The sequence below is a fragment of the Parasteatoda tepidariorum genome, chromosome 12, assembly GCF_982258835.1.
Source record: "Parasteatoda tepidariorum strain Cologne lab strain chromosome 12, Ptep-v5.0, whole genome shotgun sequence".
Taxonomy (NCBI): Eukaryota; Metazoa; Arthropoda; class Arachnida; order Araneae; family Theridiidae; genus Parasteatoda; species Parasteatoda tepidariorum.
The window spans coordinates 48970726-48997393 of NC_141766.1; the positions used below are offsets into that span (position 1 = coordinate 48970726).

At 28.3% G+C, this 26668-nt stretch overlaps 1 protein-coding gene across 1 annotated transcript in view; it reads right to left on the bottom strand.

Moving 5' to 3' along the window:
- bel (ATP-dependent RNA helicase bel) overlaps positions 1 to 26668 on the bottom strand; it is a 42577-nt gene that overhangs the window by 12753 nt on the left and 3156 nt on the right. Inside the window, exons 2-9 of the mRNA XM_043056587.3 lie at positions 16340 to 16397; positions 13757 to 13948; positions 13511 to 13631; positions 11173 to 11358; positions 8701 to 8800; positions 4955 to 5090; positions 2504 to 2583; positions 1181 to 1440 (exon numbers count right to left, since the gene is read on the bottom strand). Of these exons, the coding sequence (XP_042912521.1) occupies positions 1181 to 1440; positions 2504 to 2583; positions 4955 to 5090; positions 8701 to 8800; positions 11173 to 11358; positions 13511 to 13631; positions 13757 to 13948; positions 16340 to 16397 (1133 nt within the window). The remainder of the gene's footprint in view (positions 1 to 1180; positions 1441 to 2503; positions 2584 to 4954; positions 5091 to 8700; positions 8801 to 11172; positions 11359 to 13510; positions 13632 to 13756; positions 13949 to 16339; positions 16398 to 26668) is intronic.

Consider the following 26668-nt stretch of genomic DNA (forward strand, 5'->3'; position numbering starts at 1 on the left):
TATTTTCTTAAGGGCCCGATTCTACTGTAATTTCCACATTATTTAACAACCATTCTTTATTTTTTGGAAAATTCCACAACAAATATTTAATATGATGTTATTTTGACATGAGTACATTCAAATTATGTTACTTTCATAATATTATGGCAAGCAAAGTTCCCATTTTAGTAATCACTATTTGACATGCTAAATTTGACAGAGAGGGATGACTGAATAACCAGTTAGCCAAATACATGCAATAGTCTACATTTAATGCAAAAACTTTTTTTAACCACCCCCACCTAGCAACGCTAAAGTTTTATTTTCTGCTTAACAGATATTAGAACAATTTTGATATATAAAAGGCTTTTTGGAGCAGTGTGGTTCAAAAGATTTGTTTTGGACGAGTTTCAAATTGTGCAGTTTAACCCTAACAACAATTGGTGGGAGTTAAAGTGCATTAAATACCTGGTGCTGTGAGAATAGTCCCTAAGTATCAAAAAGTAATGCATAAATTATTATTTAAGTTTTAAAATAAATTGTATTTTTTAACAAAATATTTTAAGCATTGAGTTATAATATTTTAACTTAAATATTGACATTATGTAGAAACAGGATTTTTCCTCAAGTATACAGTTGATCTAATGCCAACTTGAAAGCTGAAGAGATTAAGAGCACACTTAAATTTATACAAAAACTAATATTTGTCCTCTTCATATTAAATATTCTAAATTGAAAAAGATTCAGATTTTGTGAATGAATATTAATTTTATTTTTTCAACATATCATCATTACGTTATTCTAGAAAAATTAAAACTATATCAACAGAATTTATGAGCAATATTAAGATTGAGCATTTTTCTAGCACTAATAGCTGGTTTTTTAAGTCCTTTTTTGGTAATAATAGCTTGCTTAGATTTGAGTTAAATTAAAGAACAATTTTTCAAATCTATATGAATGCTCAGCCTCAAAACAGTAGATTTTTTAATGATCAAATAGTTCTGAAAAAAAAAAAAAAAAAAAAAAAACGTATGTCTCTTTCAAATAAAATTTTAGCTATATAACATTAGTTCTTATCAAAAATTAGTTTCTCTTTAAAATTTTTTTTTAAATATTCATATCTTTTCAAGATAAATAGCTTAGTATCTTTTAAAAATCAATAGCTGGAAAGATCAAAATTATTTTTCTTTTTAAAACATACCTGACCATTTCCAAACTTATTTTCCCTCGTTCGATCATATCCACTAATCGTCCCGGAGTTGCTACAAGCAAATGGCATCCACGATCCAAATCCTTCATCTGTTGTGCTGGGTCAGCACCACCATAGACTACACATGGACGACACTTTGATCTATATGAAAACTTTATTGCTTCATCATGGATTTGGCTTGCCAATTCTCGAGTCGGTGAAAGAATAAGAGAAAGAGGATATTGCTTCATTCGGGAACTATGTCTTGGAGGCTGAAACATGAGTAAAATAAAGTTTATATACATTAATAGTAGTTTTAAGTTTAAAATCCTATATTTTCACTTTGCATAAATTTTAATCTAATACAAGAAGATTTTTTTAAATTTTTATATTCCTCTAAAATTCGGTAAACTTTCTTACTTTGACTAAAGAAAAAAATTTTTCTTTGCAGCAAATAAAACTTTCGAGTAAAACAAAAATATTTGGCAGACTCATAAGTTTAAATTTCTCACAAATTGTGGCCATAATTATAACAATCATGAGAAGAAATTAGCTGAAGAATTTAAATTTATTCTTAAACTTAATGTAGGAGATAATGGCAAAAGAACCTAAAAAAAGGATGACAGCAAAAAAAAAAAAAAAGTTTTAAATAAGATGGTCAAAATATATATTAAAAAGGTGCCTTAATAAAAATACTTAAAACTGATAAAATAGTGCACAATGAAACAAATGCATCCAGAAACAGATAAAATCTGTCAACGCGATAAAATAGTTATACACAGGTAGTAATGCTGAGAAAACATAGAAAAGCAAAAAAGTTGTGTTCTTTCAAACAAATCTCACCTACATTAAATAAAACTACTGAAAAAAAGTAAGATAATGTTAGTAAAAACATGGGCACATGAATTACAAGTATTGCATTTGGGAGGAGCTTTCTTGAATGGAAAAATATGAATCAGTAAGTACTTTCTTTTCATAGGTGGTGAGCCTGACATCTGCTTTGCTCGTACACCAATTTTAATTCTTCAAATATAGAGTATTACAGTTTAATATTTATAGATAAAAACGCAAGACTTCCATTCAACACATTTCCTTCTGTAAATGACAACATTATGTGAACAGCAACATTATAGATTTTACCTCCATATTCTTAGAAATAAAAAAAAAATTAAAAAAGTTTTTGATCAACAAGCGAAACATAATTTCTATAAAATGATATAACCTTTTTAAACAAGCCATAAGCTTATTAAAAACATGATAAATAATCTACAGAAATAGTTTTAATTAAGGTTACTTAATGGCTTTCTTTTCTAAGCTCTCTTCTGATTTACTTACCATTGGAATATTTTTTGCTGGGCCATTTTCAAAAATTTGATTCAAAATCGGTATTAAAAATGCAGCAGTTTTGCCGGAACCTAAACAAAAATTACAAATAAATTATAATTTTAAATTCAAATAAAAATGTTCACTTAATTAAAAAATTTACAACAAATAGTAGTAAAATAAGTTTAGGCATTTATTTAGAATTCTTGAATTCCAATTTATTATATTTGGATACAAATCAGTGAAGCAAATTTATTTTTAAAATGTAAAACTGTGGTTGATAACTTAGACAAATTCATAAAATATCTTAAGCAGATAAAGCAATTTTAATGGTTTGGAATTATACAAATCTATCTAAAACAATAGAAAAGAATAAACTTCTCACAACATGCCAATGCAGATAAAGGGGGCATAGAGTGGGGATTTCTCAATTTAATTAAAAATGGGAAGATAGTGTCAATGCGTCAGCATCGCACACCTGCTACCTTTACTTCACGTGCAAGCTGGTACCTAACAATCTGAAGCTTAGTGGGCTTCAAATTGCGACTGGTTCCATCACAATGAATAGCACTGAGCCTCTGCAGAAACTGCAGATTTTGCTCTGCAGAAACAGAAAGTGGCTCACTTCAATTTATAACAGCAAAATTTTAGATGTTTATGGAATGACATATATTGTAGCAACATATTTTAATATTTTGCAGCAAGCAATAAAATAGAACAACTGAATTTTAATAACCAATTTAAGGCATTTAGAAAAATACATAATATTTTTATATGTATTATAGTGATTACAAAACAGCTGTTATTCTACTTCCTAACATTTGCCAAAAACCAATAAACAGGAGTATGATAAAATGCTTGATATGGCAAAAATATTTTTGTTTAGGATCTGAGATAACGATTCCAAATGATGATTTATTTATTTCTACATCAAGATTTATCTATCTTGGTGATTCTACAAAAAATTAAGATTTTAATTAAAAATGAACTTGACTAAAATTAACTATATATGCTTTAAAAGCAGTCAAATTGTTAATGTTCTTTTATAGCTAGTTTGAAGATTCACAAACATTCTCTCACATATTGCTCTGTGATATAATTCTTGTTCCAGAAAGAAAACCATCTATTTAGAAATAGTAGCCTTTCAAAAGTGTTCTGGATCTTTTGTGACCTAAACCAGTGTTTTTCTTATGAGTGTTTTGAAAAACAGCTTGTCTTGCCTGCCATTTGATTCCTATAAGTGTGCCCTCTTTGCAAAAATAAACCACCATCCCTTAAAAACACTGCCTTTTTATTCATACTCCATTTTCTCCAAAAATAATTCACTGTCAAAATACTAATTATTCCCTGAAAATATTATCTGTGTTTATAGGTTTAATTCTCATTACTATTAAAAATACTTTCTATTTTCAACTTTTACTTTGTATTCTCACCAAGTTTCTTTCTTTTTTTTTTTGGAGAAGGGTATATTAAACAATTTTTAAATGTTTTTAAATTTCATAATTAATTTTCAAATAAGAAATTTAAAAAAAAATTTTCATTTTCTCATTAATTTCAGAAAAAAGATTTTAAGTTGTTCATCAATCATTTCTTTTTTCTTAGTTCACATTTTTGGAAAACATCTTTTGCTTAGAGATTAACTTTTAGCATGCCTTTATTTTTTATAAACTACAAATTTTTCTCTTATTTTGATAATGAATGAGAATCCAACCACTTTTGAAAATAATATAGTAGGGTAATTTAAAAATTGTTTAGGATCAAATTCAGTTATTACATAATATAAGACATTTTGATTTTTATGGTGTAAAGTAAGTGCCCCTTCAAAACTAGGTGCCCTTTTCGTGGGGAAGCACCTGGCCCTTTTTTATTCCTAGGGAAAACACAGTCTAAACAATGTAGAAATTAAACTTCGTAAAAACACTATGAAATGTAAACACCCCTACATGCATATTTGCAAACTTTTACTCTTTTCAAAATTTTTTTTATTAGCAGTAAGGAAATATCGCTTCAATTCAGATAAGGTGGCATTTCATTAAAATAAAGCAAACATTTTAGTGAAAGAGCTACAACACAAGAGTCTACAATATATATGTTTCAAATATTTGAATGTAATGGTAGTCAAAATTATTTTAAATCACATTCACTGAAAAAAAAAATGTGTGAATGTATAAATTTTGCTACCACTTTAAATGTAAAATCTTCCAGAAAATTCAGGAGTTGTCAAGTATTCATATATCTTTCACAGTAGTCATATTTCAACTATTTGCTATGCTTTACCGACAGCAAGCATTACTTTTTATATTTTATATCTATAAAAAACAGGCAAAATAATTTTTAGATGGTAAATACAATTTTTAGATGGTAAGTACCATTTTTAGATAAGTTTAATGTTATGGCAAAAAAAAGCAATAAATATCTATAAACATTAGGTTAGAAAAATCAAGATTGAAAGGAAATAATTACCTGTTTGCGCACAAGCCATTAGGTCTCTCTTTGAGAGTATAATTGGCATTGCATACTTCTGAACAGGTGTGGGAGAGGTATACCGAGTTAAGTCTATATTCATGCGAATTATTTCTGTCAAAGGCAACTCTGAAAACTGAAATTAAATAATAAATTAAAAGAAAAATATTAAAAATGTTTTCATAAAAATAGACAAACCTACAAACAATTTTCACTTTTTCATGTATAGCGTAGGATAAAAAAAAAAGGACAATCCAAAATAATTTTTGATCTAATGACCAGATCTTCAAGTTATTAGACTTAACTTGAATGTTTCTGAGGGATAACCTTAAAAATGCTTATTATAAGTGCAGACGATACTAAATTACAAAATCAAACAAGAAAACACTCAAACTCTTCATAATCGCCCCATTTCAATATTCCTACATTGTTGCCAGATTATTTTTTTAAAAATATTTTAATTTTTCTTGATTTCTACAAAATAAAAACAGTTGAAACTTAAGATTTTATGATAGAAAAATACGTAGACTTATATAAAAATATTTATGGCTCATAATTCAAAATTTTTTCATCCACAATTAAATTAAACAAATAATTATTAAAAAATATTGTTTGCATAAAATTATCAGAGTAAATGTGTTTCATGAGTGGGTGAAATTTTTTTGAAATTGCTGAATTAGTTTTAAAGATATGACTAAAAAGGCAAAAAGTGAAATTAACATTAAGGGGATCTGCTCTCCTGTATAAACTATTAGGGAGACAATTTCGGCTTCCCCATAATAATTTGAAGGTCAAATATATACATATATACAGGGTGTCCCAAAAGGTCGTTTACAAACTTAACATGCTGGTCTGTCATATCATGAGGAACAAGATTTACATAGGAACTTGTGTCCGAAAATTAAAACTGAGACCGCTAGAGGGCGATAAGTGCAGGTTTGGATGAAGAGAAAAAAAATGATATCGATAGCGGTGTTAATATGATTTTTATTATAAAACATAATTACATCACAGCAAATGCTCAAAATTTCTTTCCATTCGCCACAATGCACGTTTCACAGCGTCGGTGCATGGATTCACGAACCCGTTCAAATTGGCCAGGAGTGTCACGGACACGTGCTGTCGCTTCCACGATCCTGGCAATAAGATCCATGTCCGATGTTACAGGTGTCTTGTACACTATGGACTTCATGTGTCCTCACAGATAGAAAGCCAGGGGAGTCAGGTCGGGGGATCGCAGCGGCCATGGGATTGGTCCGCCTCTACCGATCCAGCGATCAGGATAAATCCTATCGAGGTATTCTCGAACAGCGTAGCTAAAGTGGGCAGGCGCTCCATCATGCTGAAACCAGATGTTTCGGCGTGTAGCGGCTGGAACGTCACCCATCAGATCTGGCAAAACTCTTTCTAAAAAAATGCGATAGGTATTTCCGTCGAGGCGTTCAGGTAGTAGGTAAGGGCCAATCAACATGTCACCGATAATACCAGCCCAAACGTTTACGCTGAAACGTTGCTGATGTGCATGGGCACTTGTACATCTTGGGTTTTCATGCGCCCATACGTGCATGTTGTGCAGGTTCACGACACCATCCCGTGTAAAGCAGGATTCATCAGAAAACAAAATCCATGATGGAAAATTTGGCTGTGCAACCCGCTGTTGCAAATACCAGCGTGAGAATGCAATGCGTTTGGGATAATCGTCAGCGCACAATGCCTGTACTTTTTGGAAGTGGTGAGGGTGTTGCATGTCATCGTGCAGTATGCGCATTATGGTGGAACGAGCTACATCCAAGACACGTTCGCCTTCTCGGAGGCTTCTTTGCGGGTTGATGGCATACTCCTGTAGCACGGTTTCCTCTACGACAGGTGTGCGTGTAGCACGTTCTCGACCGATGTGGCTACGTGCTACGAAAGCACCTGATTCACATAATCTGGAGTGCAATCGTCCAAACAAAACATGACTTGGCTGACGTCTGTTTGGGATGCGCTCAAGGTACGTCCGTGACGCGGCTCGTCCATTTCTATCAGCGGCGCCGTATACGTAATGCATGTCGGTCATTTCTGCGTTACTAAACTCATTCATCCCTCTCCTTCAACGTCCACGCCTGAAATGATTGTTTTTCCCACTCTCCCGTTTTCGTGCAATTATCGCCCTCTAGCGGCCGCAGTTTTAATTTTCGGACACAAGTTCCTATGTAAATCTTGTTCATCATGATATGACAGACCAACATGTTAAGTTTGTAAACGACCTTTTGGGACACCCTGTATAAGTTTATTGAGAGAAAGTACATTTTGTGTCTAATTTCATAACTTAATAATTAGCATATTTATAGTCACCACCAGAAACCATTAAGATTGACACTTATTCAGATTGATAACTTTTTCTTTTTGTGCACTGTACATCAATGTAGAAAGGGTAGAGAGAATTTTCATTAAAATGTCAAACATTACCATTCAATGTTTTCATATTTCAACGAGAGTTTTTTTAAAATTTCAAAGTTGTAATATAATTAAATGTATTTGGCACCCCAAATATTGTTACATAAATCTCTTTAAAGTCAGGTTGTGAAACTAAATTTTGTCACGTATGATTATTTTTATTGTTGAATTATGTAATTTATTTCTAATATGAATTTTATTAAAAAATATAATTTAATCACAGCAAAAAAAGAAGAAAAAAAAACAACCTTTGCAAAAATAAAAATTTGTTCATAAATAAAAAGGATCAATATGAGTCACAGACTCATTAAGTTAAAGAAAAAAGAGTTAAGTTAGAGGTCTACCAGCGAAAAAGTTAGTCTACCTCAAACATTGCAAAAATTATTAGAACAAATTTAATCACTACTTTTTTAACAATTAAATTCACAAGCTGTGTAGGAATTTCAACATTTTAGTACCTTCAGCATTTAGTATTTAATACCTTTTGAGACAGGGAAAATTAGGATCTTTATATTGAAGTAAACATAAGTGCTAAAAATAGTTCTCTGGCAAAATCTTTTAGTATTAGAAAATTTAAAGTTAAATCAGAACGGCCCAATTTTAGGCTTACAACTACTAATGTTCAACTTTGTAGCCTAGTCATTTTGAACTCAATCCAGAAGGCAAGGGAACTCCTGGATCAAGTATTGGGAGAAATTTGCCTTCATGGAGGACTTTTTGATGGAAGGGTTGCCACTCAAATCTGGAAAAAAAATTCCCTGTGTTTTCCCTGTACTATTATACACAATATATTAAACGGAAACAACAATTACTGTGCTCTTTTGTGAGCTATATAGGGCTAACTATATTTATTAGTTTTAATTGGTGGGAAAACAGCTGAACATATTTAAATAATGTTATAGTAAGTGAAATAGTTTAGTATAGCTGAAATATCATGGCTAAATATCCCATTGATTACGCTTTGAGTGGGTACCATTTTTTAAAAGACAAAAATAAGAAACAAAATTCCCTGTATTTTCCCAGTTTGCAAGGAAAAAATCAAAATTCCCTGCATTTTCCCTGTTATTTTAGGTGATTTTTAAATTCCCTGTATTTTCCAGGTTTTCCCTGTTCTCCATGTAGAGTGGCAAGCCTGGGAACTCACCCACATTTGCGTTACATGGAGAAGAAAATGGCCAAAGAATAACAGTCAAAATCTTATTACAAGATAAAATATATAATTAATTATTGAATAGGAGACTTACATATCATTAGTTTATATATCTATTAGACAAAGCAATCATGAAAATAAAAACGATTTTACTTACTGAGTTAATGTGTGGTGGACAGTCTTCACCACTAGCTTCCACTGGGATGTCTTCATATTTTTCAAAATTAATTCCTGTATGACCCAATGAAAATAGTTGCCTAAAAAATTATGAAATTGAAAATTATTTTATAAGGGTAAAAAAACTAAGACAGTGAAAAGTTATAAAGCTCTTTTGATTTTTAGATTAGATTCTCTTTTGATTTTGATTGTGGAGCTGGTTACCCATCAATCTGAAGCTAATAAGCATAAAAATGAGGAGATTACTTCTTGAGAAATAAATACAATTCAAAAATTCAATGTTCTATTAAGTAAAAAATTATCCACACAAAAATATCAATAGCTTGCAACAAACATAAGAACTAAATTACAAAAGTAAAAATTGGCAACATGTGGCTTCATGAAAAAATACCTGAAATTTTAGCAAGGAAAAAAAAAAAGAAAAAATGTTTATGTAGGAGACTTACATGTTTGACATTGATCATAGCCAATTCTGCTCTTAGGAAATATTAAATGTAAAACAGTAAAACCTCGGTTAAGTGGACAATCTTGGAACCGAAAAAATTATCAGTTTACGGGAAGGGTACCCTCATAACGAAATTTAGCACCAGAAATTGGTTTTCCAATTCTGCTCTTAGAAAATAGCCAATTCTGCTCTTAGGAAATATTAAATGTAAAACAGTAAAACCTCGGTTAAGTGGACAATCTTGGAACCGAAAAAATTATCAGTTTACGGGAAGGGTACCCTCATAACGCAATTTAGCACCAGAAATTGGTTTTAGAATATTTTTAAAGATATAGAAATAATTAAATAAACTACAATAACTACAAGGATAATTATTTAAATTGTAAAAAATATTTTTTCGATAAAAATATATGAAAAAGTTTGATAGAAATACATAATTCTAGATGCAGCTACAGATAAATGAATATAATTTTCCTATTAGCACAGATATTCAAGTTAGATACTGAATAGAAGCTGTTAGTCCTCAGTCTATTTCAATTATTAGGTTTACATCTCCTAGCACCTATTTATCACTTAGTAGGAAACCTGGTTAATACCTCTTTGAAAGTAAACCTCCCATGATTCACAGAAGAAAAAGAAAAAAACAATGCATACCTGTAAATCATGAGAACCTATGGAGTTGATTATTCACAATTGATCATCTATCAAGTGTCTGAATAAATGTTTCATTTATATGAACACCTCAAAGATTATACTTCTGTTCTTTTTTTTAAGCCCCAGCTGTGTTAAATACAGTCTTCAAATTAATAAGAAAATTAAAGAAATTTTCACTGGGGAAGAAGCATTGAGAACATTTAAAACGTCCTTTCAACTTGAGGGGTCTCATAATCTGTGAACATCATAATCATGATGAAAAGTTCAAAAGATGCTGCTGTCCTTGTAAAGGGACGGGAGAAAGATTGATTCTTTAGTAGTGAAATAACATAACAATATCCAATATTTTTAGTTATGAATAAGGCAAAAATTTACATGCTTTAAAATTGGTGAAAAGTTGCATTTTTTTTCTTGCAATTTAAAGCAGAAATAGTTTTTCTGCTTTAAAATTTATAAAAAGTAGTGTCCAGTTTGAAGATAGAAAATAACGCTTCAGGACAAAAATTACTGTCCGCTTTCGGTTATGGGAGTGTCCGTTTTGAGGAGAGTGTACATAATGGGTTATTCATAAAAGATTCCTGGGGGATAAAAAATATGTCCGTATTCAGAGGCGCCCGTTTTGCAGGAGTATCCATTGCAGGAGGTTTCACTGGATTTATGAATGAGAATTTGATATATTATTCCTAAACCATGCATATGCTAAATTCTTTAACACCATAATCGTCTTGTTATCACATATTATGTTATTTTAGACATTATATGTACCAGTTTTATGAAATTCTAAGTAACTTTTTGAGTTATGGTCATCGTTGTAATTTTCCCTAAATTTATGATAACCAATGTATATGAAAAACAGCGGGAGAAATGTGAAAAAGCTGTTTGGCAGAACTAGCATAAAAAATGGAGAATTGCTAAGTATGGATATAACAAAATTTAATTTTTAAAAAAAAATGCTTTTAAGTCTTTTTTCTTCTGTTTCATCTGCAATGGCTAAGAAAATAACAAAATGTTACATAACACGATTTACAAAAAAGAATAAAGCTAAGGAAAAAAAGTCAATGTACATTTGACAAGAGTAATTTACAAATACACACAATTTAAGTTTTTACTAAAATTGTTAAAAAATAATATATTACTTTCAATATTGAAGCAAGAAATGATTTATTGTGATTTTAGTAAACAATTAATGAAATCAGAAAATTACTTTGTCAGTACATTTATCACTAGCTTAATATATAGTTTTTACAAACTCAGTCTAGCAAGATTATGCAAGCAATTTTCCGAAATTTAAAAATAAAAAAAAATTATAAACTAAATTAGTCAGTTATTTTGGTAATTAGCATTTGAACATACCTCTCTACTCGCTCATCACGAGGTAGAGGTCTACTCCAATCCTCCTCGTCCCTATCGAAGCGTTTGCCACCAGTACTTCTTCGGTCAAATGAATTGTTACGATAGCCACCTCTTTCTTCCCTGGCTGGTTTCTCTTCCCATGATTCCTTAACAAAGCTAGGATCTCTCCAGTTACCAACTCTCTCACTAATCATAAAAATTCCAAAAATCAAAATATATTCAGAGAAATAACACTTTTACTATTCCAATTACATTAAGTTTATTATAATCAGCAAAAATAATAATAAAAAAAATAATGTAATTCATAATATGATTGGAAAACATATCTCGCTGATTTTTAAATGCAACAGAACATGCAAATCTACTAGAAGTTGGTTAAGCTTATTATGAGATTTATTCATCATTACCTGTTGAGCTTAAGCTAACAGAAAATTAAATACTCCTTAAATATACAAACTCATATATTTAAGAAGTAATTCATTTGTCTTAATAGAATTTCAATAGTTTTGTATGAAACTTAGGAATATGGAAAGTTAATGAGCCAAAAGATTGGATTGCATGTGGCCATAATAACATTAAAGCCCAGTGCGGCTATACTGTTCTTGAACCAAAAATTTTGGACAGATGGTAATGTAGCTAAAAAGTGCTGTAGCAACTATAACTAATACAGAAATTAAAAAAAAATAACAAGAAAAAGATAAATGTTCATTAAGTCACTTTTGAATGGCAATTCCTACATTTGCCTCAAAATGGCAAGCCACCCGAGTACATTAAAATGAAATGAAAGAAAAAAAGCTTATAGTGAGGTTGCACAGTTTCTATAACACAAGATTTAATGCAAAGCAAAAATTAAGATAAAAAACTACTGGCATGATAAAATGAAAGTTATAGTTAGTTGAGATTGGTTAGAATCAACTTAGCAATTTCATAATAACAAAAAAACTTATTGGGTAAATGTTTATTTTCAAAAAAATTACTATTATAACTTATTAAAAGTGGTATATTTTCTTGGAAGAACATAACTTTAATGGATTATACAATCACTCAGCTTATAGTGGAATACTTGGATTACAATATTATACTGAAAAAAAAAAGCCAACTAGTCAATTAAACTCTAGTCTCTCCTATGAATTCTAACAAATTTTGATTTTTGCAGATTTTAAACATATTTAGAATCTTAGCTTTGTTTATAATTTATTATAAGTAATTTTATGAAAATGCTTATAAAATCTCATTTAAAATAAATTTTCCGCTTAAAAATAAAATTAATTTGCTATTTATTTTTCATTAAAACATTTGGAAGCTTCAAATTTTGTAAAATAATAATTTCATAAACATTCAATATCACTGTGGCATATTTTAAACATGATCTACATTGGAATCAGTAAACTTTCTAAGTCATTTGCATATTTCAATTGCATTTAGTATTGTAGCATCTTAGGACTTGAGCATTTCTTGAATGATTTAAATTTTTGAAAATTAGTACTATTGGAAATCCTTTTTCTCTCCAGAAAAGTTGATTTCATGGCTTTTTTTCTTACCTAAAACATTTCCTATGCAAACCATAATTTAAAAAAAAATCTATTTTAACCAGAAAAGTTCCTTTTTTAATTTTAACTTATTAACTAAAATTTTCATCAATTTTGAAAATATATAATAAGAATTTATTCTGATATAAAAACTTTTAAAATAATTAAACAAATTTACAATACAACTTGGTTTTTACTTTTGCAAAAAAATTAAGGTTTTATAACATGCAATAGGAAATTATGTTTTTAATCAAAAATAAAATCTCCTAAAAATTCTTTTTTCTCATAATCTAGAATTTTTTTTTTCAAATTATTTTTTCCTTAAGAGACAAGAATGAACCTTTTCTATAAATTTAAACATGATAATTTAAAGTATAAGAATTCTCTTCTACCGTAACATCTCATATTTTTCCATACAAAAATTTTTTGTAACTTATTGGGACAGTAAGTTCATAGAGTTTTTCTTATTTACCTTTTGGTAGAGATAAACTCATTTTTTTGTGACTAATTCATATTAAAAAGTGCTAACAAAAAATGAAGATTAAAAAAAACTTCATTTAATTCCTATAACACATTTTCAGGTGACTTTTTCAACCAAATTGTGGATAATAAACATTATTATCTATGACTAAATTGCTAGAACATTTCTACAATAACCAGGAAGTTAGTAGTGAAAAATAAAATAAGGATAATAAATTTGCCTTCAGAACCTAAGTCAAACCATTTAAATGAAGAAAAATTAATTTTAACATTTAATCTTCAATTAAGAAACATATAATCATAAAATGAGATATTGCAATTCAACATACCAATCTCCTTTACGAAATGGAACACTTGAAAAGTCTCCACCACCACCACCACCACTACTGCCACCACTCACTTTTCTACCTCCTCCACTTCCTCCTCTATTAAAGTTAGAAAATTCTCGACCTATAATAAAAAATTTAGAAAAAGTATAAAATACTATTTCAAATAACACATATTATATTTAATGTAATAATGTTAACAAAAATTATAATTGCACAATAAAATGATAAAGGACTTTAAAAAATTACCTTTGTTGTTCTCTCTTTCTCTTTCAAAATCTCCTCTTCCATTCAACTTATTATTTTCTGTCTCCCGTCTAACTTCATGCTTTTCATTATCGGAATAGTTTGATCTGTTATCTGGACTATATTTTTTAACAGAGTTCTCACTGTTTTGGAAATTGTTCGGGCGGTTACGAAGATGAGGAGGAACGTATCTTTCTACATTTGAGACAGAAATATTATGATTTTAAGTCAATAACTTTCTTAAATAAATCATGGAACAGAAAAAATAAATATTTAAACCATTGTGTAATTAGAATAATTGTTATAAAAAAGTTAAAGGAGAAGTCATTTAAAAGGATATAGATTTAAAAAAAGCTTTACTTTTTCTTAAGTCATTAATAATCCATTATGACTTATTGGTTAATAAGCCATAATGACTTATCAATACTGATTCTATTTCAAGTCTAACTCAATACTATGAATGCAAAGGAAATTATTTTTATATTTTTGTTTTTTTCCAATGTAAATCTTAACCTGTTGTAAGTTATCTGTTGTAAGTTAACTATGAAATCCAGATAATTCTGCGTGCACGTCTATGGTGTCATTAAGTATTCGCGGGCGGCCACTACATTGTTCACAATGGGAGGTTATGCCTGAAATTAGGTTTTCTCAGCACACTCTTGACACTATAAATCTAGGAATGAATTCCCTCACAAGTTTCAAAATGGAATGTCTCATGCATCTAACTCCAACTACCATTCCATGTCCCAAGACTGTTAATTTTGTCTAGTATGTAATAATTAAATCAGAAACATTCTCAGATGAATAACTTGACACAATTAAAGTCCTGCCAGTGCACTACCCATATATACTTCTGTATGCCATACCACGGCTATCTGTATAATTCCATATTGCCCAGTGGCAGAATCGTGGCAACACTGTCGCAGAACGTTACAGAGTTCCTGTAGAAAGATTTTTCTTTTGGGAAGTAAAAAAAAAAAATTTTTTTTTCTTCTGCAGAAATTTTTAAAAAGATTTTTTTTTTTTTCTTCTCAGAATTACATTCAAAAGATGCCTTTCTCGTGCATTGGAGTAGAAAAAAATGCTTGAGATTTTCTTTCTCTCATTTGAGAATAATGAAAAATAAAGAATAATGAAGCAAAAAATTTTGCTTTTCTTTTCTGTAGAAATTTTCGCTTTAATTTTTTAATACAGTAATTACTATTAATTTCTACATAGTTTTTAAAATCCGATATTTTTAATACAATATTATTTAATACAACTGAATCTCGAATTAAAAACAAGTATTTAGTAACCTATTTTTAAAGAGTCCGATTTGCGTGATTTCGTCAACCCTTTTTTTTTCGGTAGTTACTGATACGGATATCATGATTTCTCTAGTTTTTTTTTTTAATGTGATGATTTACAAAAAGTGAAAAAGGAAACAATTAGTGTGTTTTCTCCCAACAAAATGCGAGAATATCGCCCATAATAGAATATAAAAATAATATAAATTACATATTTAATTGAAAAACTATTTTACTTCATCAAAAAAGTTTTTTTTCTTCTTAAGTTAATGTTTTTGTCACTTTAATTCAGTAACTCGTATATTTGTTATTTTTAAAAATATCTTGCAATAATATTTGTATTAGATAGGTATTTGTATTAGATAGGTATGTCGAAAAAATTCGGCCACAGGGGCATATTGTTATATCATAACATTTGCCCTCTCAGTATAGATCAATCTTAGCAATACATATGAGGTGACACCTTTCAATCATCACGAATTAAAATTTAAACAAAGAAATCAATGAGTGTGGAATCCAACCAAAAATGCTTGAAATTCAATTGTGTTTCTAACAGAAAATTCATGATGAAAAATTATTGAAATTCGATTATTATTGATGTAAGATTGCATATATTCATTTATTGTATTTTTAATAATTATTTTAAAAGATTTTTAATCATATTTTCTTAATAATTTGTTATTTGTAACAGAGGCATTAACTCTGAGATCAATCATGCAGTAAAATTTTGTGTGGCATAACCTCTCTGAATAAAAACCTTTCCTTTTTATCGAACTGAGTTTTAGAATGAATATTAGTCAAACAACTTATGATATAACAGCTTTTACGATCTTGCTTTAGTCATTACAACCTTTTTAAAAATAAAAAAAACATAATATAATAACAAAAAAATAATAAAATAACAAACACATTTATAGAAAATTGAAATTTGTGAAAATTTGAAATATTTAGCAGATTACCAATTGATATAAAACATCACCGATAATTTAATACATGCAATTAAACTACAGATGATTTACTTTATTTTACAACAACTTTATTTATCAGTTCAAAGGATAACATAAAATTAGACATTGAACTTGTGATACTTAGTATAAATGTTTAGACATAACTGGAGTCTATGCATCCAAATTAAATCCTTCAATCTGCTAACTACATAGGTTAAAATAAAAAACTTTTCAAAAATAACTAATGGTTCACAAAAATATTTTCTTGTAAATATTTTTCCGAACGAAGTCTTTTTTTTACGATTTAAAACTATTTTACGATTTTTACATAATTAAAAAGCAAGTTGACTTACCAGAACCAGAACTTTTAGGGCCACTAGCTCGAGTGGAAGAAAAGTCTAGACCAGCAAACTAAAAATAAAAAAAGGAGAAATCTTGATCTTCTATCATACAGTTAAATGCTATAAGGAAATAAAACAAAAGTAACAATTTTTTAATCATTAACAAGACTTTATGTCAAAGAAGTTGCTTTGAATCAATTTTATCCTTAAAAAATTTTTTTTCATCCTTTTGGTGTAGAGAGTCACTGAAAAAAAAGTATTCTTTAGGGGCATAAAATTATTTTTTTTTTTTTTTTTTTTTGCCATATCAAACATAGCCTGTGGAAATTATTACTATTTGATGAGGCCAATGAGTAGCTTGTATCTCATTTTGCATTTTAATAGTTAAAATTTTCTACTAGTACAACCTCAGATTTTTTATTTGCTATTTCTTTAAAGACTTAGTTTAGTTGTCTTTTGATGTAAGTGTGCTTTAAAAATGTGCAGATTTTCCCTTTACGAAGATGAACACATTCCTTAATTGAGCCGTTATATATATTTTTTTTTTCTTAGATTTTTTATTTTCTGTGATTCATTGCTTCCATTTTAAGCATATTAAATTTTTTCACGAACATCTAAATATTTTGCATCAAAATGATTTTCACAAACTTGGCAATTTCTGAATACAGTTTTTATTATTTTGATATTAAAATAAAAAATATATACTATTTTGGAAGAAATATTTTTCTTAATCAGACTATAAGTAAATCCTTACATTACACTTTACTGATGGTGTTTATTCCATTTTACTGCTTATTTCTCCCTGCTGAGTGCTTCCTCACAGAAAAGGGCACTCACTTAACTTCGTAAAAATTTATCAAAATGTCTAATATCATGCAATAACCGAATTTGATCCTCAACAATTAAGTTACCATCTTATACTATTGTATGTATATATTTCAAATTCAAAATTCAGTATTTTTCACTATGGATGGTGTTTTCAATACAGGAATGTAAACAATAACAATCTCGAGCTCGGCACCTACTCTAGTTCCGGTTAAAAAGTTTGCAGCTGCTTGCTACATGTTATTCTGATAGGCGATGTTTTCAAACGGATAATTTTGTATTCAATCAAAGAAATAAATATTAGATAATTTCTGAGCTCAAATCTGCCGTATTTGATAAGGTATTAATGCTATTATGTAATTCTGGGGAGTTAGGAGTGAAAATTTGTTTTAGTTATTTTGTTATTTATTATTAAAAAAGGTGACATGGTTGCTAGATTTTGAATATCTCGCTTTTTTGGCAGTCTTGATTTGGCCTCTTTCCATTTGTTTATTACTGTTTGTTCATGTTGCAAGCTGTGCACCATCTTACGTTGGTGTTAACACTTTTAGTATTGTAAACACGAGTATTGTTAGCATTGTAAACATAGGTAATAAGTAATCAAATACATTGCTTGCAAGAATCTCAAAACACAATGATGCCAAATGCCTTTAAAATACAACTGAAACAGTAACCTGGAAATTTAGGCAGCCCCGAGCTTGCAGCGTTCCCTAGTGTAGAAAACATCATCCATTATGTAAATATGAGAAAATTTATAGTTTATGAATAATAATTTACGGCATGCTGAGCAAAAATTTTAAATAAAGTAGACCAAAAAATTAATTTTTGAGAAACAGCGGAAAATATTTTTTCTATAATACATACTAAAAATTATTAGAAAATAAATATTTATAGATGCATTTTTTTTAAAAGGTATTTATTTAAAAAATAATTTTAAAATTACTTGAAAAATTTATTAATATACCCTCTTGAAAAAAGAAAAACTTATAAAAATTTAACCAGTTGAGAATAATCCTAATCCTAACAAGGTAAATATCTGTAATAGTAATCAGAATTAAACCTATAAACACAGATGATTTTTGAGTGTAATTATTTTTTTAACAGTTAATTTTTCATAAAAATTGAATATAAATAATAAGGCAGTGTTCTTAAGGGAAGACAGCTTATTTTTCAAAAGGGCTAAGAGTACGCATTTATATGGATCAAAGACCGTCCTTCTAAAAGTTCTTAGGGAAAACACTGCTTATTTAGATTAACATAATTTATCTTCTTTGACTGCCAAATTTAATTCTGCTTTTTGACAAAAGGCATGATTGCCCCTATTCTTTCCAAAAGCACAACTTTGCATATAAGAATATTAAGAAATTAGAATGTTGCAGACTTGCAATAATGAACTGTTATTAGAAATTATATTTACAGATTGAAGATACATCATAGTTTATAACTGACTAAGTTGTGTGTGAGCAACCTGTCTGCCCTCTTAACATTCTCACATATAACACACACACACACACACACATATATATATATATATATATATATATATATATATATATATATATATATATATATATATATATATATATATATATATCAGGGGTGCTACTCGCAAAATATCAAATTGTCTCACCAGAAATTGCATTTCGTCTCAGTTAAAATCTCTTTTTGGCTCAGTTTATCTCAGCTAAAATTATTTTTTGGCTCAGTTTATCTCAGCTAAAATGACTATTAATCAGTTTGATAACAATATAAAGATAATTTTCAGGATCCATAAAACCAATAATAGCATACTAGGAGTACTATAATTATACTTACATTCACTATTTTTAGGATTTTAAAAAACCTGCATATGATTGATTATAAGAGTGCACAAAATTGTTTTGTGGACTCTGTTGTTTTCATATATATTGCATTTATCATTTATGCCATTGAATAGTATCTGTTCCAGAATTTTACAAAGTAAATTTTAACTTTCTTATTTTTTAAAATATAATGGTGTAACCTTTCTAAAAAATATATCTATTTAGTTTTGGTAATTCAAAAGGGAAAATACCCATTTTATTTTGAGCTCAAATTTCATCTCAAAACATATAACTATTCAGTTACAATGGAAGGTCAACAGATTTCAATAATTAAAAGAGAAATACAGTAATTAAATAATGAGAGTTTAAGAAAATGTAAATAGCACAAAAAAAAAACACTCTTTGATAGAATTCAGGAGGTGCAGTGAAATTTTGAAATATTTTAGGTCGGAATTTTTCAAGAAAATTTTAGGGAGCACTTAATAGCCAAAAATTAGCATATATACATTTTTATATCAAAACAGAAATATATAAAAACTATTATAAACAATTTAAAAAGACACATATAAATATACTTTTCTTTCTAAAATGACTTGCATCCTTTATTAAGTATAAAAGTGAACTTTTTAGTTAATTGGCATTGACTAGTAGATTGTACTTTCTTGCATTCACAAGATCAGTTAGTTGACTATTTTCTTTTAATTTATATAGCTAAATATACAATCATAAAATGTAATTATGAATGCACTTAGTAATTTAAATGCAACAACTGTAGAAAAATATATCACATCTTTACAGTAACTAATTCAAGAAAAAACTTAATTCTACTTCTTTCTAGAATCGTGATACTGGATTTTAAAATAGCGTGAATATGAATTGCGATATTGGGTTTTAAAATTGCGTGAATATGAATCGAGATATTGGATTTCAAAATCGTGTGAATATGAATCACGATATTGGATTTTAAAATCGGTTGAATGTGAATCGCGATTTTGGATTTTAAAATAGCGTGAATATGAATCACGATATAGGATTTCAAAGTCGTGTGAATATGAATCACGATATTGGATTTTAAAATAGCGTGAATATGAATCGCGATTTTGGATATTAAAATCGCGTGAATATGAATCGCGATATTGGATTTCAAAATCGCGTGAATATGAATTACGATATTGGATTTTAAAATCGCGTGAATATGAATCCCGATTTTTGATTTTAAAATCGCGTGAATATGAATCGCGATTTTTGATTTTAAAATCGCGTGAATATGAATCGCGATTTTTGATTTTAAAATCAAGTGAATATGAATCACGATATCAGATTTTAAAATCACGTGAATATGAATCGCGATTTTGGATTATAAAATCATATGAATATGAATCGCGCTGTTGGATTTTAAAAACACGAAAATACAAATCACGATATTGGATTTTAAAATCGCGTGAATATGAATCGTGCGGTTGGATTTTAAAACCGCGTGAATATGAATCGCGATTTTTGAATTTAAAATCAAGTGAATATGAATCGCGATTTTTGAATTTAAAATCAAGTGAATATGAATCGCGATTTTTGAATTTAAAATCAAGTGAATATGAATCGCGATTTTTGAATTTAAAATCAAGTGAATATGAATCACGATATCAGATTTTAAAGTCACGTGAATATGAATCGTGCGGTTGGATTTTAAAATAGCGTGAATATTTAACGCGATTTTGGATTATAAAATCATGTGAATATGAATCGCGCTGTTGGAACGCGAAAATACAAATAGCGCGAAAATACAAATAGCGATATTGAATTTTTAAATAGCGTAAATAAGAATCACGATGCATAATTTTTAGATCACGTGAATACGAATCGCAATGAGTAATTTTTAAATAGTGTACAAATACGAAAAACGAGATCTGATATTACAACTGCGTGATAACGAATCGCAATATTGTATTTAAAAATGCGTAAATACGAATCACGAAATGCGTAAATACGTTGGATTTTAAACTCGCGAGAATACAGATCGCGATATTGAATTTTTAAATTGAGTGAATAGGAATTGCTAGTACGATTTTTAAATAGCGTAAAAAAAAATCGCAACACGTAAGTTTTTAATCAGTTAAATACGAAAATCGATATTAAAATCCTCTGATTAAAAATCGCGATTTTAGCATATTCCAGCGCATTCTTAATATTTAAAATTCCGAAAATCAGCCAAACAAAAAAAAATCAAATCCGGCGGCTTGGGTTTCTCTAATTGGACTCCCTAAAAATTTTAGTTTTTGGAACATGGTAGGAAATTTTAAAATTTGGGAGAAAAAAGCGGATTTCCGCTCATTCCGCTATAATTATGTACACTGTACAGTTTCCTAAGAAGAAAAAAAGCAAGATAATAACCAATAGTATAAGGGAAGAATACTCTCTTTTTTTTTACAAGATCACGTGCATACGATACTGATTGCTACTCACTGCTGTACATAATCCAGTTGTAGACACGAAACGCATATTCTATATGCATCCCAATAGCTGATTTGCCAAACGGAATTTCTGACATTTAAATGACGTATTTAGGAGGCAGGGCAAAATGCTCTCCAATGACTCACGGCGATGTGGATTAATATTTGAAACTGAATTCAGATTTGTCAAATTTTGGACGTTTTGTCTCAGAATGGCGCAGCTTTGGCAGAAACTGAGCTGAATGTCGCAGTTATGCCGTTTTGTCTCAGTTTGTCGCAAATGGCGCAAGCGTAGCACCCCTGATATATTATATATAAATATATACATTTAAATACACTATTTTCCCAGCTTTATTTTTATTTGTTATGATTAACGAGCAAAAAAAGTAATCATTATCAGACATTAAACAATTATAAATTAAATTCCTCCATAAATGATTTTAATACTTAATGAGCATATGATTCATATCATTTTGGTTTATTTTTAGATTTTTTAATGTACAAAATATCAAAATTATTGTTTTTAAAATCAAATTAGCATTTTATTCAATTCAATGATTTTCATTCCTATGTTAATTTTTTTTACAAAAAATATATTTCTCTTGAAAACCATTAACAGGGTTCCCACTCTTTTCTCAAAGCAAAAATTAAGCACTTTTATCAAAAAAGTGAAGGACCTTAAAAATGGCACAATGATTACTTATCATCAAATAAAACATCATAGATTAATAATAATAGATAAAATTAAATTGCATTTAATTACCTCACGTAAGCTTTTAAGAATATAAAGAAAAAAAAAACTCAAAAGAATGCAGATTAAACATTAAGATTTTCTATTTTAAAAATAGAAAAAAACTGGGTAAACAGATAGAAATAAATAAATTAAGATGGTAAATTCATTAAATTAATAAAAATATTATTTTGAGTGCTCTAATACCAAACCAAGACAAAAAGAAACTAACAAATATAAGCTTATTGAAGTTAAGACAATTATTTTAAACTAAGTAAAACCTAATTATAATAAGCTAAAGATTTATTAAAATCACAAAATTAATATAAAAAATTTAATGCTTAAAATCAGAATATATTTAGTACTAGGGGAAAAGAAATAAATAAACTACAAGGAAAACTTATTAATTAAAATTAAGAACTGAGAAACAGAAATGATAGTTAAAATAAGTGCTAACATAAATATTGAAACACAGGACAAGGCAGGATGTAATGATCAAATGAAATAAAAATGAAAAAATTGCATATCTAGAAATTGAAATGAAATAATTCATTAAGTACAAAATTTATTTAAGGGAAAAAACAACAAAACGTAGTGGAATCAGAAACATCATTTATAAAAATCTTTATAAAATAGTCTGCTTTCAGTTATAAAAAATGCTTAACACTGTGTGTGATAAGCAATATACTGCACCTCTGAGGAATTAGAATTTTTTCAATTAAAAAGTATTGTGTCCTGTATAGATATTAAAGGAACTGAATAATAGATAATAAAATATTTTTGTTCGTAATAATTTAAGCATTGTCTGAAATTATAAAAGAATAATTTGTCAAATAAATCAAAGGTAAGGAAAATTGTATGCAAATATGGATTTTATATATATATATATATATATTATAATACTATTTCATAAAATAGGAAATAATGAATAGTGATTTGGCCGAATAGTCAAATATCCGGCCAAATAAATAGACCGCCTACCCAGTGATCAAACATTTAAAAAAAAACATCAAGAAGTATTATAGTTATGTAAAAATAGGCCTGGGCGTTGTAAGAAATTTCATATCGTGATCGATCGTCAGTTAGACATCGTGATTTAACATATGTTTTAAATTTATCAATCAGAAATCTTTAAATCAATCAAAATAAATAAAAGAAATATATCTAAAACAAAAGAAGATTTTAATTCCCCCCAAAAAATTGCTTCTATAACATCAATAGCATTGCTTAATTTTTTGAATTAAAATAAAGATGAATTGATTTAAGACTGTCTTAAAGTAAAAACAAACACAAGCTTTATTTTAATTTTTCTTTAAAACTAAAAATGTGCTTTTGAAACATCGTTAGGCTTTTGTTAATTACTTATTCAAAATAATAAAGTTGTATTGACTAATGGTCAAATGGTTTATATGTAAAAATAAATGTAAGTTTATTTATTTATTTATTACTATTTTCCTTTTTGAAAATAAAATAGACTAAAGATTTAAATGTTTAAAAATAATACTTAACTAACAAATTATTAAATGAACACGTATTTAAGGAATTTTTAAAAAATTTTAAAAATATTCTATATTTAAGAGCATTATTGTTAAACTATTGAAAAGCGTTAAAACCTATCTTAACTTTTCATTTAATTTAAAAAAATTTAGTAATTTTAACTAACAGTCAAATTAAAAAAAAAAAGAATGCAAACTCTGTTACAATTTCCTCAAAAATAAAAGCAAATTAATTAAATGTAGGTTTTGTTTTAATTTTTTTAAAACTAAAAGCTACTGAAGATTTATTGGTTTAAAAACTAATCAAATTCTATCAAATTATTATATTTATGTGAATAAAATAAATTTTAAAAAAAAAACTAACTTTTTATGACAAAGTATAAATTAGTTAAATACAAAATATATAAAATATTCAATTGTATCACTTTTTTAAAAAAATCAATAAAGAATCTTTTTTTAAATTCATGATTTCTTTTCATTAATATATTAAATTCAGAACGAAAATTTTCGATAACAGCGATTGCGCAGCGATCGCCAAGGAACAGTAGGTCTGCTGAAAATAATTTACAATGTTAAATCCAGACAAAAAAAAAATTGACAAAATAATGCGCAATGATCGCAAAGTAGCAAAAGTCTCACTTGAAATAATTTACTTGAAACGTAATATCCCGTCGAAATGAAACGCACAGCTATCACAAAATAAGTCCCACTGAAAATAATATTCAAGAAATGTAAAATCCCAAGGTAAAAAATGGCGCATAAAAAAACTATGCATTGCGTTCTATATTTCAACGATGTTCCTCGCTCTTCGTTATTCAACATCATGAACATCATCTTCGTAGCTAAAATTGTAATCACAAATTTTCTTCGCAGCTAGACGAAATCAAAATAGTCTTTTTCAGCACAGCGTTAGCATAGGCAAGAATCCTCGCATGTTAAACAGCGAGCGTTGTCTTAAATCATATTCCTAATGCATCGCCTGAAATGAAAGTAATTATATCGGCCTGCCGATATGTGTGTTAAGTCGATAATCCGCGATAGATCGATCTAAAAATGTCTAAGAGTAGTGCTCGTTAAAATTGCCGCATCATAACAAAAACAAAAGTTCTTGCTTTGTTTTTTTTTAAAAAAAATAGGAGAGCCAAACAAAAAAAATAATTGTTCTCAATTTTTATAACAAAAATTTAACGTTAAAAATTTAGAAAATCGCCGGATTTTTAGAAAAAAATGATTAAAAAGAAGGCTTTTTAAAATATGCTATCAAAATTTAAAAAAAAACACATTTAATCAAAAAAGCAAGAGAGAAACAGAAAATTTTCATTAATTCTTAAAACAAAACTTGCAATGCAGAAAATCAATTTTCGATTTTACCGGTTATCTAAAAGAAAAAGTAGAGATAAAATATATATTAGAAACGCTGTTGAAATGCAGCGCTATATATATATATATATATATATATATATATATATATATATATATATATATATATATATAAAAACAAAACAGCGAAAGTTAAAAAAGAAAACAAAAATTTCACTCTTTTTAAAACAAAAAGTGTCGATGATAAAACGACGAAAATGACTTTCCTGATTAAAATTATACCTCGCTGAATATTCATAATATCCCTAATATTAAAAAATGGAGTCATTTATAAAATTAAATTTCAGAAGAAAATATAATAAAATGAAAAAATTCACTTTGTCTTGTGACGATCACTAGATGCTGTTAGTCATTCCTTATATTTTTCATCAAGTGTCCATAAATTATTAAAAACACACTTTCCTGGGCATTTCTAACAATTTCACATTTGAATGAAGTATCAAAGCTTCCACAAGTGCTATCAGAAGAATTGAATTTCTCTAATCCTATGGATGTAGAAGGTCAATGCTGATAAAGTACTTTAGTACTGTCTAAAAATAAGTCAAGAACTCTTCCCACCTGCAGTATCACGCTTCCCTCTCCCCACACTAAATTTTTTTCTTTCAGAATGATCCAGAAAGAAAGAATACTTTAATGAAAAAAAAAATAATAATAAACAATAAGGGTGTGTTTTCTTCCACTTGCTTGAAACCCCTACCCTCACACGCATTCAAAATGCTCTACCCTTGATGCAGGGTCTCATTCCAGGCGAAAGACGTACTTTTTAATTGTGGATATTTTTCTAAGATAAAAATTTTTTTCCAACCAACTAGTGATACTAGAAATTAAGGGCTTAAAAGCCTTGAATCAAAATTAAGTACTTTTAAGGGCCCTTAATTTTCAAAATAAAAACTAAGCAGTTTTTAAGGACCGTGGGAGCCCTGATTAAGAGTTTTTTGAAAAAGAAAATCTTCAGAAAATTTAAAAATTATAGTAGTTTATATAACAGTAACAAAAACAATTGGTAAGTTTCCACCATTATTTTTAACATTAACATCTGCTATGTGTGTTAGTAAGAAGCGTGTTAAATTTTAATGTTTAAGTTTTCACACTAATGAATGATTAACAAATAAAACTAAATGAAGCACCAAATTATTTTACGTAAACTGTTTGAAAATTTAATGGTTTCTATTGCCTGTTAGCCACTTAAATGACACTTCATGATTAATCATAATTCATAAAATATTATATGGCTAAAAAATGAATGTTTTGATCTATCTTGAACTTTTAAAACGAATATTTTATTACAAATACCTTTGTTAAGAATATAAAGTTTTGTGGAAGTCAGTAAATTGTAAAAAAAAAAAAAAAAATATTGCTTCATAAAAAAAAAACAGTATTACTTAAAGATCATATAGCAGTTAAACTATTATATAAGAAATATAAAGCTAAATTCTGTTTTTATCCTGTAACTTTTAATACTTATATTTAGAATTACTGCATCATAAAAAAGCAGTATTACTTAGAGATCATAGATATATATATATATTTTTTTTTTTGCTATAGGGTGACATAATGGTATAACATAGGGTGGTATAATGATCACCTAAGTTTTATTTAAAAAAATTAAATTTTTTTTTAAATTTGAGACATGGATAAGAATGCTTGTACACTTTACTAAA